The sequence below is a fragment of the Dama dama genome, chromosome 2, assembly GCF_033118175.1.
Source record: "Dama dama isolate Ldn47 chromosome 2, ASM3311817v1, whole genome shotgun sequence".
Taxonomy (NCBI): domain Eukaryota; kingdom Metazoa; phylum Chordata; class Mammalia; order Artiodactyla; family Cervidae; genus Dama; species Dama dama.
Window position 1 is genome coordinate 37,643,410 of NC_083682.1, and position 12,083 is coordinate 37,655,492.

The following is a 12,083-nucleotide window of genomic DNA, read 5'->3' on the forward strand; positions in this document are numbered from 1 at the left end:
ACGTGGAAGAAAATACATTTTAAAAATGCTTCCTCTAAGTGGTGGGATTATAGATTATTTTCTTCTTGATCTATTTATATCTTTTCTAAACTTTCTTCAATAAACACGACTTATTTAGAAATAATACGCTTTATGAAAATATAGGGACTCAATGCTGGTAAGGGAGACATGGAACAGCTAGACACATAATCAGCTAGTGACCATCCACACTTAATTAGCGCTTCTGAAAGCAGAATCTTCCTATGGGTACAAACCAAAAGCCAGAACTGCATTCATACTTTCCATGCTGGCAACTCACTTCTGGAAATTCACGTTAAGGAGCAAACTCAAAATGCAATATGAACAGAAATGCTCATTACATCTTACCTAAAAGAACTGGAAACAATCCAGTTGTCCAGCTCCGGCAGTGTTGTATGGAACATCAACACCATGGAATGCAGGGCAGCTATTAGAAATGCCAGTTATGAAAACTATGTAGAAATATGAAATAATGTCGAACATAGGCTGCAAAACTAAAAGAATACACAAAGCTGCGTTTATCAGGACTGCAGCTATAAAAAGTAAGCATGGATGTGAACAAGGGCATTTCCAAAGCAAGAACATATATTGCGTTTAGTTTATGAGATCACAGGGAGCTTTTTGTTTTTTAAGTTTCATCCTCCCCACCTTTTAAACAAGTTTTAACATTTTGCATATGCTATAGACACATTTTTTAAAAACGTAGAAGACATAGAAAAAGGAATTACCAAAAGCAACACAAACACTGCCAACATTTTGATGTGTTCCTCCCTGTCTGTTTTTCCTAAGCACTACATGATTTAGTTTGGTTTTGATCACTGTACTCATGACAAGATTTCCTTTAAAGTAGTTTAAAAAATCATTTCAATTTTTAAAATCGGAGAACATAACAAAGACCTGTAGGAACATATACCGATGGGTTTTTTCGAGTACTGTCAGGAGAACTGACTTCATACAATGTCTGACTACAAACAAAACAGCAATTTCACACCATGGTGGCAGAACAGCTGGAATGATCAAAGTTCCTAACGCCTGCGGAAGACTCTTAGGCCTGTGTTGTTGTTGTTCAGTCGCTAAGTTGTGTCTGACTCTGCAACCTCATGGACTGCAGCACGCCAGGCTTCCCTGTCCTCCACTGTCTTCCGGAGTTTACTCAAACTCATGTCCATGGAGTCGGTGACACCACCCAACCATCTCATCCTCTGTCTCCCCTTTTCCTCCAGCCCTCAATCTTTCACAGCATCAGGGTCTTTTGCAGTGAGTCATCTCTTCGAATCAGGTGGCCAAAATATTGGAGCTTCAACATCAGTCCTTCCAATGAACACCCAGGACTGATTTCCTTTAGGATGGACTGGTTGGATCTCCTGGCTGTCCAAGGGACTCTGAAGAGTCTTCTCCAGCACCATGGTTCAAAAACATCAATTCTTCAGTGCTCAGCCTTCTTAGGCCTGTATCAATAGCCATAAGCCAGGAGCGTGGAGAGTGCTGTGCTACTAAAGCTGACATTGTTGTAAATTAGAAGGAATTTTCTCAGATTTGGAAAAGATAATGGGTGACTTCCCTGGTGGCCCAGTGGTTAAGAAACCTGTTTCCGGTGAAGGGACATGGGTTCGATTCCTGGTCGGGGAACTAAGATCCCATATGCTGCTGGACAATGAAGCCTGTGAACGACAACTACTGAGCCCATGCGCTCGAGAGCCCATGCTCTGCTATTAGACAGAAGCCCCTCACACTGCAACTAACTACAGAAGCTCCCATGGGCCACAACAAAGACCCAGCACAGCCTAAATAAAAAATTTTTTAATTAAAAATAAAATTAAAAAAAGAAAAGATAATAGATATAACAATGGACTAAGTTTTCAAATCAGGAAAAGCTTGAAGCGATCCAATCCAACTGGTTGCTTGAGCCAGCATATTTAACCTCCTTGACACCGAACTGACAACCTCACCAGCAAGGATCCCTCCAGGAAGAGAAACAGGGATCGCTACGTAAGCAACGCCTGGGCTCTGCTGCCTGCAGACAGGGAGGCGAGGCTGAGCCTGCTTTCCTCATAGATGGGCTCAGTTTCTGCAGGAGTGTGACACTTTGGGGCTTTTCAAACACCAGGGCCCCTCGAGACAAACACTATCCATCTCTTCCATGTGTGTCTAGCAAAGCCTCTGTTCTCTGTCACAAGGCTGGGGGAAAGCGGCTGGGCTGGGCTGATGAAGACATAAGATGCCACTGTGAACACAGCCAACCTCATTCAGATACCGGCTATATCAAGGTAAAAAGTCACATTGCATTCTTTGCCTTAGAAGTTTTTGGAAACGAACCCGTGGACAAGATGCAATGCGACTACTCCACTGCAATATTAATTTAATATTTCCAAAGAACTAATCTGACCATGCCATTCCCAGACTTCAAACTCCTTGGAGATCCCGGCTGCCCACACAAGCCCTCTGCGAGAGGAAGGACAGGGCCCTGGTGAAGGAGGTAAACCTAGGAGCCAAACTGCCCGAGTCTGAGTCCTGTCTCTGCCCTGAAGAGCTGGGTGACTGTGGGCAAGTCCCCTTTCCCTCGGTGCCCACATTTCTTTATTTGTAAATAGGGATAATAACAGCGCCTACTTCATGGGGTTATTTTACAGATGAAAAGATTTAATACAACAAAGCAAGAAGAAGAGAGCCCGGCATCTGGTAAAGCTCAGGTGCTTATACATGGAACTCTGCTTAATGCTGTGTGGCAGCCTCAATGGGAGGGGAATTTGGGGGGAATGGATACGTGTATGTGTATGTCTGAGTCCCTTCACTGTCAGCCCAAAACTATCACAACATTGTTAACTAGCTATACTCCAATACAAAATAAAAAGTAACCAAGAAAAACAAAAAACTTTTAGGTACTTATAAACCTTATTAAGTCATTGTTGGAAAGTTCAAAGTCCCTAGCAGGGCACACAGAGCCACCCATAACCCAGTCCCTGCTCATCTCTTTGGCTTCATTTCTCATGACCTTAGAGCTACCACTACCACGATGATCACACAGCCATGCCAAGCTCCCAGAGTGTGGCCCCTGAGGCAGGTTCATCTCTCCACATCTCTACTCACAGGAGGCCATTCTCTCCTTGTTGCCGGTGAGCAATCATACAGCTCTGGACCCCTCCACCCACCCCCGTGGGAATTGGCCCCTCTCTCCTTTACACTTCCACCGTGTGCCATGAGACTCCCTTCATAGATACTTCATTATCCTCACCGGTTCAGGGATCCTGCTTCCCCCACTAGACCTTAAAGACAGAGGCGCCTATGAATTTCTGTCTGTATCCCCACTGCCTGGCACTCAGGAGATCCTGAGCAAATAGCTATTAAATAAATGCAAAAGAAATGTTGATCAGAACATGCAAAAGCTAGGAATAGTTTTCAGAGAACCTAAACACTAAGATAAGGAAACCAAACCCCAAAACACTTTGATCCTGAGGAGAGTTAATTGGCAAAGATCATATAACCAAAGAGAAGAAAGAAAATGATAATTTCCCAGGGGAAAGCCAAACCTTATTATAATGCAGTGTCCCTGTGTGTATTGGAGGAGGGGGAGGGAGAAGTGACATTAATAATGGTTCTAAACTAACTGATGTTGACTAATCACTGAACAGCAGGTTTTAAATGTTTTCTTTAGGGAAAAAAAAAAGCTGATTGGGAAGTATTTTTTTTTACCTTGTTCAGACTACAGGTTGATTTCAATATAAAATACTACACAGGACCCAGACTGCAAGAAAAGAGAAATAATTTTTGCTGAATGTCTATAGTGAACCAACTACTTTAAAAATAATATCATTTCTATTTATTAAGCAGAAGGTGCTAGACACAGAACCATTCACTTTAAATACATCATCTAGATTGGATAATGCAAGTCCTCAACAACTCTGAGACTATTTCCCTCTGCATTCTATAGATGAGAAAAACATATTCATCATTCCATACATTTTTAGTGAGCATATTCTCTGTGCAAGTCACTGACCCAGGAGCCCAGGATACAGTGATGAACAGGCAGACAAAGTTCCCCACACCCTTCACAGAGTATACATCCTAGCTGAACAGAAAAGAAAGCAAGGAATGAATGGGGAAAGGAGCATATACATAAATAAACAAGAAAAGTATCAAATAGTGGCAACTGCCAGTAGAGAACAAAAATAAAAGGAAAGGACAGAGTGTATCCAGACAGCAATTTTATTTTATTTGGCTGCAGCATGTGGCATATGGGATCTTCATTCACCTACCAGATATCGGAATTGTACCCCCTGCATTGAAAGCGCAGAGTCTTAACCACTGGACCACAAAGGAAATCCCCAGACAGCAATCTTACAGTGAGTTGTCAGAGAAGGCCTCTCTGGGCTGGTTCTATTTAAAATAAGATTAGAATAAGAAAAAGTGAAGCACATGAAGATAGGAAGAACAGGGACTTCCCTGGTGGGCCAGTGGTTGAGAATTTGCCTTCCAATGCAGGGGACACATGTTCAATCCCTGGTTGGGGTCTTAAGATCCTACATGTCATGGGGCAACTAAGCCCACATGCCCTAACGAAGACCCAGTGTAGCCAAAAAAAACTGGAAGAGCATTTTGGGCTGAAGGAATAATTAGTACAAAGAGACCTAAAGCAAAAACGTACTTGGCATGTTCAAGGAGCCAAAAATAGAACAATGAGGCTGGGTGCATGGTCAAGAAGAAACTGCCAAGAAGCAGACCACGGGGCAGGTCACACACAGCTCAGTCATGGCCAGGAGGCGGGATTTCACTCTGAGTGCTACAGGAGGCCACCTGGAAAGGGAGGGATGGTTGGGAATGTGACATAAACCATTTAACCTTTTCCAAAGATTTCTCTGGTCCTTGTACTGTAGGGTCTTGTGGCCGAGATACAAGTTGAAGCAACTAGTTAGGAGATTACTGCAGGAAGCCTAGGTGAGAGATGAATGGGTGTTAGTAATGAAGAGGGCGGGAAGGTGATAAGATTTGGGAATGTTTTTGAAGATAGAGCTAGAAGACAGAAATTGCTGAAGGACTGGATGATGATGGTGGAAGAAGAAAGAAATCAAAAGTAAGGCCTAGGGCCGCGGGCCAGGCAGAGAGGGCGCGTACCATGGCTGTCCAGTACCCCCTGCCTGCAGCCCAGGAGGGAGGAGCACCCTGCGGAGGAGCCAAGCCCCGCCCCCGCCCCGCCCCACCACGCCCCGCCACGCCCCGCCATGCTGCCACGCCACTCCACACCACCTCCCAGCACGCCCCGCCCCCGACCACGCCCCAGCACGCCACGCCCCCCAGCACGCCACGCCATGCCACGCCCCGCCCTCGACCATGCCCCACCACGCCTCACCCCGGCACACCCCGCCCAGGCACACGGCAGAGGCGCCTGCCAGCCCCCAGCACGCCTGGCTTCTGCACATCCGGAGTCGGAGCGCCAGACCTTCCCTGCCTACCAGCCTTGCCTCCTGCAGAGCAGAGCTCAATAGAGCTTGGTGGGTTTTGCCTTTTACTCTGGGAGGAGAGGAGCAGACGATGCAGAGAAAAGAATGAATGTCAAAGGAAAAGTAATTCTGTCTTTGCTGGTTGTCTCAGCTGTCCTTGTTGTGTGTGGGGAATACAGCCACAGCCCAGAAGGCTCTCTGTTCTGGATAAACCCGTCAAAAAAACCCCGAAGTTGGTGGCAGCGGCATTCAGAAGGGTTGGTGGTTTCCGAAATAGCTTAACAATGGTTACCACAAAGAAGAAAAGGAACAGAGAAAGGAAGACGAAAGAAAGCTTCATCTCTCGGACTGATTCAACCCACTTAGATGCCCCGAGGTTGTGACCATGACGGAATGGAAGGCGCCTGTAGTGTGGGAAGGCACTTACAACACAGCCATCTGGGATGATTATTATGCCAAACAGAAAATTACCATCGGCCTGATGGTTTTTGCTGTTGGAAGTTACATTGGGCATTACTTGGAGGAGTTCTTAAAGTCTGCTAATAAGCACTTCATGGTTAGCCACAGAGTCATATTTTACATCATGGTGGATGATGTCTCCAGGATGCCTTTGATAGAGCTGAGTCCTCTGCACTCCATCGAAGTGTTTGAGATCAAGCCTTTGATCTCAAAGGCTTGTGTTTGAAAGGAGTTGGCCGGACATCCTCACGATGTGCGTGAAGACCATTGGGGAGCACATCGGGGCCCACATCTGGCATGAGGCTGACTTCCTCTTTTGCATGGAGATGGACCAGGTCTTCCATGACAAGTCTGGAGTGGAGACCCTGGGCGAGTTGGTGAGCAAAGCTACAGGCCTGGTGGTACAAGGCAGATCCCCGTAAGTTCACCTTCGAGAGGTGGAAGGAGTCTGCAGCATACATTCGCTTAGGCTGAGGGGATTTTTATTACCACGCGGCCATTTCAGGGGGAGCACCCAATCAGGTCCTGAACATCACCCAGGAGTGCTTCAAGGGAGTTCTCAAGGACAAGAAAAATGATGTAAAAACCCAAAGGCATGATGAAAGCCATCTAAACAAGTATTTCCTTCTCAACAAACCCACTAAAATCTTATCCCTGGAATACTGCTGGGATTATCATATAGGCCTGCCTTCAGATATTAAGCTTGTCGAGCTATCTTGGCAGACAAAAGAGTATCATGTGGTTAGAAATAACTTTGACTTTGTGCCAGTACATTTCTGAATTTGAGAGAGTATTATTCTGGCTACTTCCTCAGAAAAGTAACACTTAATTTTGACTTAAAAAAATATTAACAAAAGACCAACACAGCAAGTACATAGTATTTCTCCTTGTAACTTTGAGCCTTGTAATATGAGAGAATGAACCTATGGTAATCAGATGTAAATTCCCAGTGATTTGTTATCTATTCTGGGTTGGGGAGGCAGGGAGAGGATACACTATCAGTTGATCCAAAAAAAAAAATTGCCATAGACAAAGAAAAAGCCAGAAACACTATGTGTGCCAGCTGACATACGGGAGAGAAGTATGCAAAGGGAAGTGTTTGACAACAAGATACGATTATTGTGAGGGGCTGTCCTCTTGACTGCAGTGTCTTCCTATCTCTGCTGGGTCTGAAGCAACACAAGAGTTGCTTTTGCAGCAGGAGAACTCTTAGTAGGCCACAGTCTACCTTGGTGCTCCTCAAATGGTTTAGTCAATGTCCTTTCCTTCTCAGGACATTGTTTGGCTTCTGTGCCAAGACTAGTCAAGATTCCCAGTGGATATGGTGGAGATGTTGGGAGTCACAGGCAATCTGAAAGAGCCAGTGGGTGCTCTGCTTGAAGTGAGAACAAAGCCTCAGAGTAAGTTGGCAATGAGTTGTTGTGAGTTGGCATGAAATAAGCAAACAGAGGGTAGAAAGAGAGGGAGCTGATCACCGTGGGGCAGTGCCTCCTTTGAGGGGCACAGGGCATGTGGTTGCCACATAAATATGGCATGGACCCAGGCACTGAATGGGAGGCAGTGTGGGTAGTCTCCAGTCTCCTCAACCATTACAACAGCCAGAGCAGTGTTGTCTTAGAAGATGCTTCTTGTTTTGGCCAAGTCATATTCAGTATGCCAGACTCTGGAACTTGAGTCTTCAGATCCTTGACCAGAGGAAGGGGATGGTGTCAGAGGAGACAAAGACCTGCAGGGGATTGAAGAGGCTTGCAAGGGGTAACATTTCTCAGACCTGGACTTCATGACAGTCAGTCATCAGTGAATTCTGCTACCACCTGCTCTAATCCTCAGCCCATCAAGCCCCAATCTGGAGGGCTGACATCAAGGAACCTCTCATTTCCCCTTGCCCCTTGCACTACTGAAGTATAACAACCAGATGTGTTTAATAAAATGGGTAATTGATTTTATATCAAAAGTAGAGGGGATGGCAATGGAAGATCCAGTCCTTGTGACTGAACATCATTCAATTCCTTTCTCTAAAAGAAGCTATGAAATCTTATATATTATTTAAAGCTAAGCAAGTCAATGTAAAGGAGGTTACGGGGCAACATTTACTTATGCAGGCATGTTTATATTTTGCTTATGTTCCAGTTTACGTCATTGCTTTCCATTTTCAAGCAATTGACTTGAAGAGCCACTGCACTAGCTTCATGCTCAGCACTGTGAGCTTCTTTGATAAAATGAAACCTCCATTTTCTCTACTGTTTCTTTGTGCCTCCTACTATTCGGTTCTTGCCAAAATTTTTCACAACCCAGTAAAACAAAAGAAAACCAACAAAAATCCTGAAGAAGTGGGCTTGTAAAAGAAAAAGGCGATCAAAGGTCAGTTAGGACTCTTGCTTCTCTATAATTCAAGTTTTGGGGGATCCATTCTGGAGTAGGGAGAGTTCATGGTTTAAGTCTGAAAGCAAAGAAATGACATATCCTCAAAGATCAGAGAAAAGAAACGATGTTTCCTTTCAAAGGGATCTTGATTTTTTTTTAATTCACTTAAATTCAAAATCCAAATGGACAAACTCAAAAATCTTATTAATAGTTCAATGTTAAAAAACTAAAATTTCTGATTTACAATTAAATAAATTATATTCTCAGTAAAAAACAAAAAAAGTAAGGCCTAGATATTTTGGCATGAGCACTTGGAAAGAATACTAGCAACACTTACTGAGGTGGGGAAGACTGAAAGAACAAGTTTAGACCACATCCAGAGTTGTCTTTCAGTCACCTTAAATTTGCAACATTGCCTAGACATCTATCTGGATATGAATCTAGAGTTCCAGAGGAAGTATGAGGATGAAGCTACAGATTTGAGGGTCATTAGCCAACGGATGTTATGGCAAGCCATCAGATTAAAACAGGACATCTACAGAGGGTGAATAAATAGAGAAGGGGCCATTTCAGAACATGAGGCACGTTATCATTTAGAGGTTGAAGACAGAGATTTTCTTTTTAAGAGTTTGGTTTTTAAAAATATTTACTTATTTGGCTTCACTGGGTCTCAGCTGTGGCACATGGGATCTTAGATCTTTCGTAGAGGCATGGGAACTCTTAATTGCAGCATGTGGGATCTAGTTCCCTGACCAGGGATCGAACCCGGGCCCCCTGCACTGGGAGCAGAGTCCTAGCTCCTGGACCACAGGGAAGTCCCAAGAGAAGGAGACCTGAAGAGAGTCCAGGGAAGTATGAAGAGACCCAGGAAAGTGGAGTGTCAAAGAGAGATCAGCCTTGTCATGTGCTGCTGAGAGAATAACTAAGACCATAAACAAAGCAGTGTCCTTCAGCTTGGCACAATGAAGGTCACTGGATGACACAGACAAGAACAGTCCCTGTGGAATGATGAGATGAGAGTGAGAGGAAACAGTCAAAGCCAAAACAAGAGACAATTTTTAAGTTTTACTGAGAAAGGGAATGTAAAAACTAGAGGATAGCTCAAGAGGGGAATAAGATCAACAGTTTTAAATTAATGAATTTATTTTGTAACATTTGAGAAACAAAATTAGAAAACATTTCTAATTTGCAGGGGGAGGGCTGTTTTCAGGTAAGAAATATTCATTTCAGTTCAGTCGCTCAGGTGTGTCCAGCTCTTTGCAACCCCATGGACTGCAGCACACCAGGCCTCCCTGTCCATCACCAACTCCCAGAGTTTACTCAAATTTATGTCCATTGAGTCAGTGATGCCATCCAATCATCTCATCCTCTGTTGTCCCCTTACAGCATATTTATTTGCTACTGAAAATTATCCAGTGATGGGTAAACTTCATGATGGCAGAGAGAAGGGGCATAATTATAAGATCAAAGATCCATAAGACTTGATCTTAAGACAGTTCATAATGTGCCCAAGGTAAAAGAATTGATAGGAAGGGAGCTATAATACTTTCCCGGGTCTATTTTATTCACATATACATCCTTTTTTCCACACACCATTATCGGTAACATAATAGAGTAGCATTTGCAAAAGATTCCAACTCCAGGCTCTGAATATCATCAGCATAGTTTTAGAAGGAATCTTAACTTGGAAGAATTAACACAAACACACACCCCCTTCTATGTAAGCAAGCTCTGTTCATCATACAGAATCCTATGATTGCATTTTCACTCAAATGTCATTTATGTGTGTACATCTGGCTATGGTCCTACCGCAGTAGAATCTTCATTGTTGTCCTTTTATGTACAGAGTGGCTTTGAGGAGGGGATGGGGACATTAAGATACATCACTGTGCAGAGTAAGGGGGAACAGGCCAGGAAATAAACTCTCTAGTGACTGCAATAAGGCAGTTAAAAATATTTTAAGAATGTCAGTTGTGTATTTATATTTAGCAAAAGTGAAGATGGAAATCAAGTTATATGATGGTTGTTTCTTTCCTCTTTACATAGCGATCTTTGGAAGGCAGTGGCTATGGCTGTGCCAGGACGTGGCCTCCTGTCATCAGTTCCCCACGCCCACTCCTGCTCTGCCACGTGGAGGCACAACCCCACCCCCTTCAGCCCCATCGTTCTCTCACCTGATTTCGCATCATCTGTTCTAGTTTACTTCTTCCTTCAGGGAAACACAGATGCCATCTCCCCATGATATCCTCCCTGCTCCCTCCTTCTCTGAACCTTTATAGCACTAAGTACTGAGTGAGTGAGTGAGTGAAGTCGCTCAGTCATGTCCGACTCTTTGCGACCCCATGGACTGTAGCCCACCAGAATACTCTGTCCATGGGATTCTCCAGGCAAGAATACTGAAGTGGGTTGCCATTTAAGTACCAGTACCACGTAAATATAGCTCTTGATCACATTAAGCCTTTTTTTTTTTCTGATCAGAAAAGGTTTATTATAAGGGCCAACCAAGGAAAACAGGTGGGCTTATGCTCAAAAAAAGTGATACATATATATGTATGAGACATTACTTTGCCAACAAAGGTCCGCCTAGTCAAAGCTATGGTTTTTCCAGTGGTCATGTACGGATGTGAGAGTTGGACTATAAAGAAAGCTGAGCGCTGAAGAATTGATGCTTTTGAGCTGTGGTGTTGGAGAAGACTCTTGAGAGTCCCTTGGATTGCAAGGAGAGCCAACCAGTCCATCCTAAAGGAAATCAGTCCTGAAAATTCACTGGACTGATGCTGAAGCTGAAACTCCAATGCTTCGGCCACCTGATTTAAAAAACTGACTCACTAGAAAAGACCCTGATGCTGGGAAAGATTGAAGGCAGGAGAAGGGGACAACAGAGGATGAGATGGTTGGATGACATCACCAACTCAATGGACATGAGTTTGAGTAAGCTTTGGGAGTTGGTGATGGACAGGCAGGCCTGGCGTGCTGCAGTCCATGGGGTCGCAGAGTTGGACCGACTGGGCAACTGAACTGAACTGAACTGACTGGGTCACTTTGCTATGCACCCAAAATTATCACATTATTAATCCGCTATACTCAAATATAAAATAAAAAGTTGAAATAACAAAATAAAATAATAAAAAATAAAAAGGAAAAATAAAGAATGACATTTTACACTGATAAATTTTCACTACCTTCATCCATCATAAGACTAAATGTATTAGAAGTGAAAATTTTAAATGTATTAGAAGCTAAAACTTCTGGAAAACTCTTAGCAGTTCTTTTATAAGAACTTTTTATAAAGTTTTTATAAGAACTTTTATCAGAAGTAAAATGGGTTTTATTATAAAGCATACTTTATCTCCTTACTTTATCCAGTGTTTCTTTAAAAATAAGTAAGTAGAGAGAAAAAAAAAGGACTCAAACTTTTTTTTATCATATTAAGTCTTAACACTATTCTCTGATTCCAATATCAGAGTGAGAGTACTTTTCGGTAGGAAATTCAGTGTGATGATTGGCCATTGTTACTTTGAGAGGCAGCTTAGTCATGGAAAGATCCCAGATTGGGTTTGAGTTGAAATTGTGGCTCTGCTTCACCTCTGATAAGCTGAGTGAGCTTAGGCAAGTCTCTTTCTGAGCCTGGCTTCCCTCACAGACAATGGGAATAATACTACCTACCACCTACTACCTGGCTATGTATCCACAACGTGCTTGCTCTACTGCTAAAAACCCTGCAGCGGCTTCCATGGTTTTCAAAAATCATATCTGAAACTCTTCAACCTGCTTACAGCTCCTCAGCCTCACTGCTCACCTACCTCA

At 43.5% G+C, this 12,083-nt stretch overlaps 2 protein-coding genes across 4 annotated transcripts in view; one reads left to right on the top strand and one right to left on the bottom strand.

The window, feature by feature from the left end:
• Positions 1-12,083, bottom strand: part of RAB30 (RAB30, member RAS oncogene family) — a 93,244-nt gene that overhangs the window by 35,159 nt on the left and 46,002 nt on the right. The window lies entirely within an intron of this gene.
• LOC133067398 (N-acetyllactosaminide alpha-1,3-galactosyltransferase-like) lies at positions 5,738-6,217 on the top strand. The gene has a single exon (XM_061158489.1). The coding sequence runs from the start codon at positions 5,839-5,841 to the stop codon at positions 6,136-6,138; it is 300 nt and encodes a 99-aa protein (XP_061014472.1). The 5' UTR covers positions 5,738-5,838; the 3' UTR covers positions 6,139-6,217.

Coding starts and splice junctions, on each gene's coding strand:
- LOC133067398 (XM_061158489.1), top strand. CDS start 5,839: ATGACGGAATGGAAGGCGCCTGTAGTGTGGGAAGGCACTTACAACACA.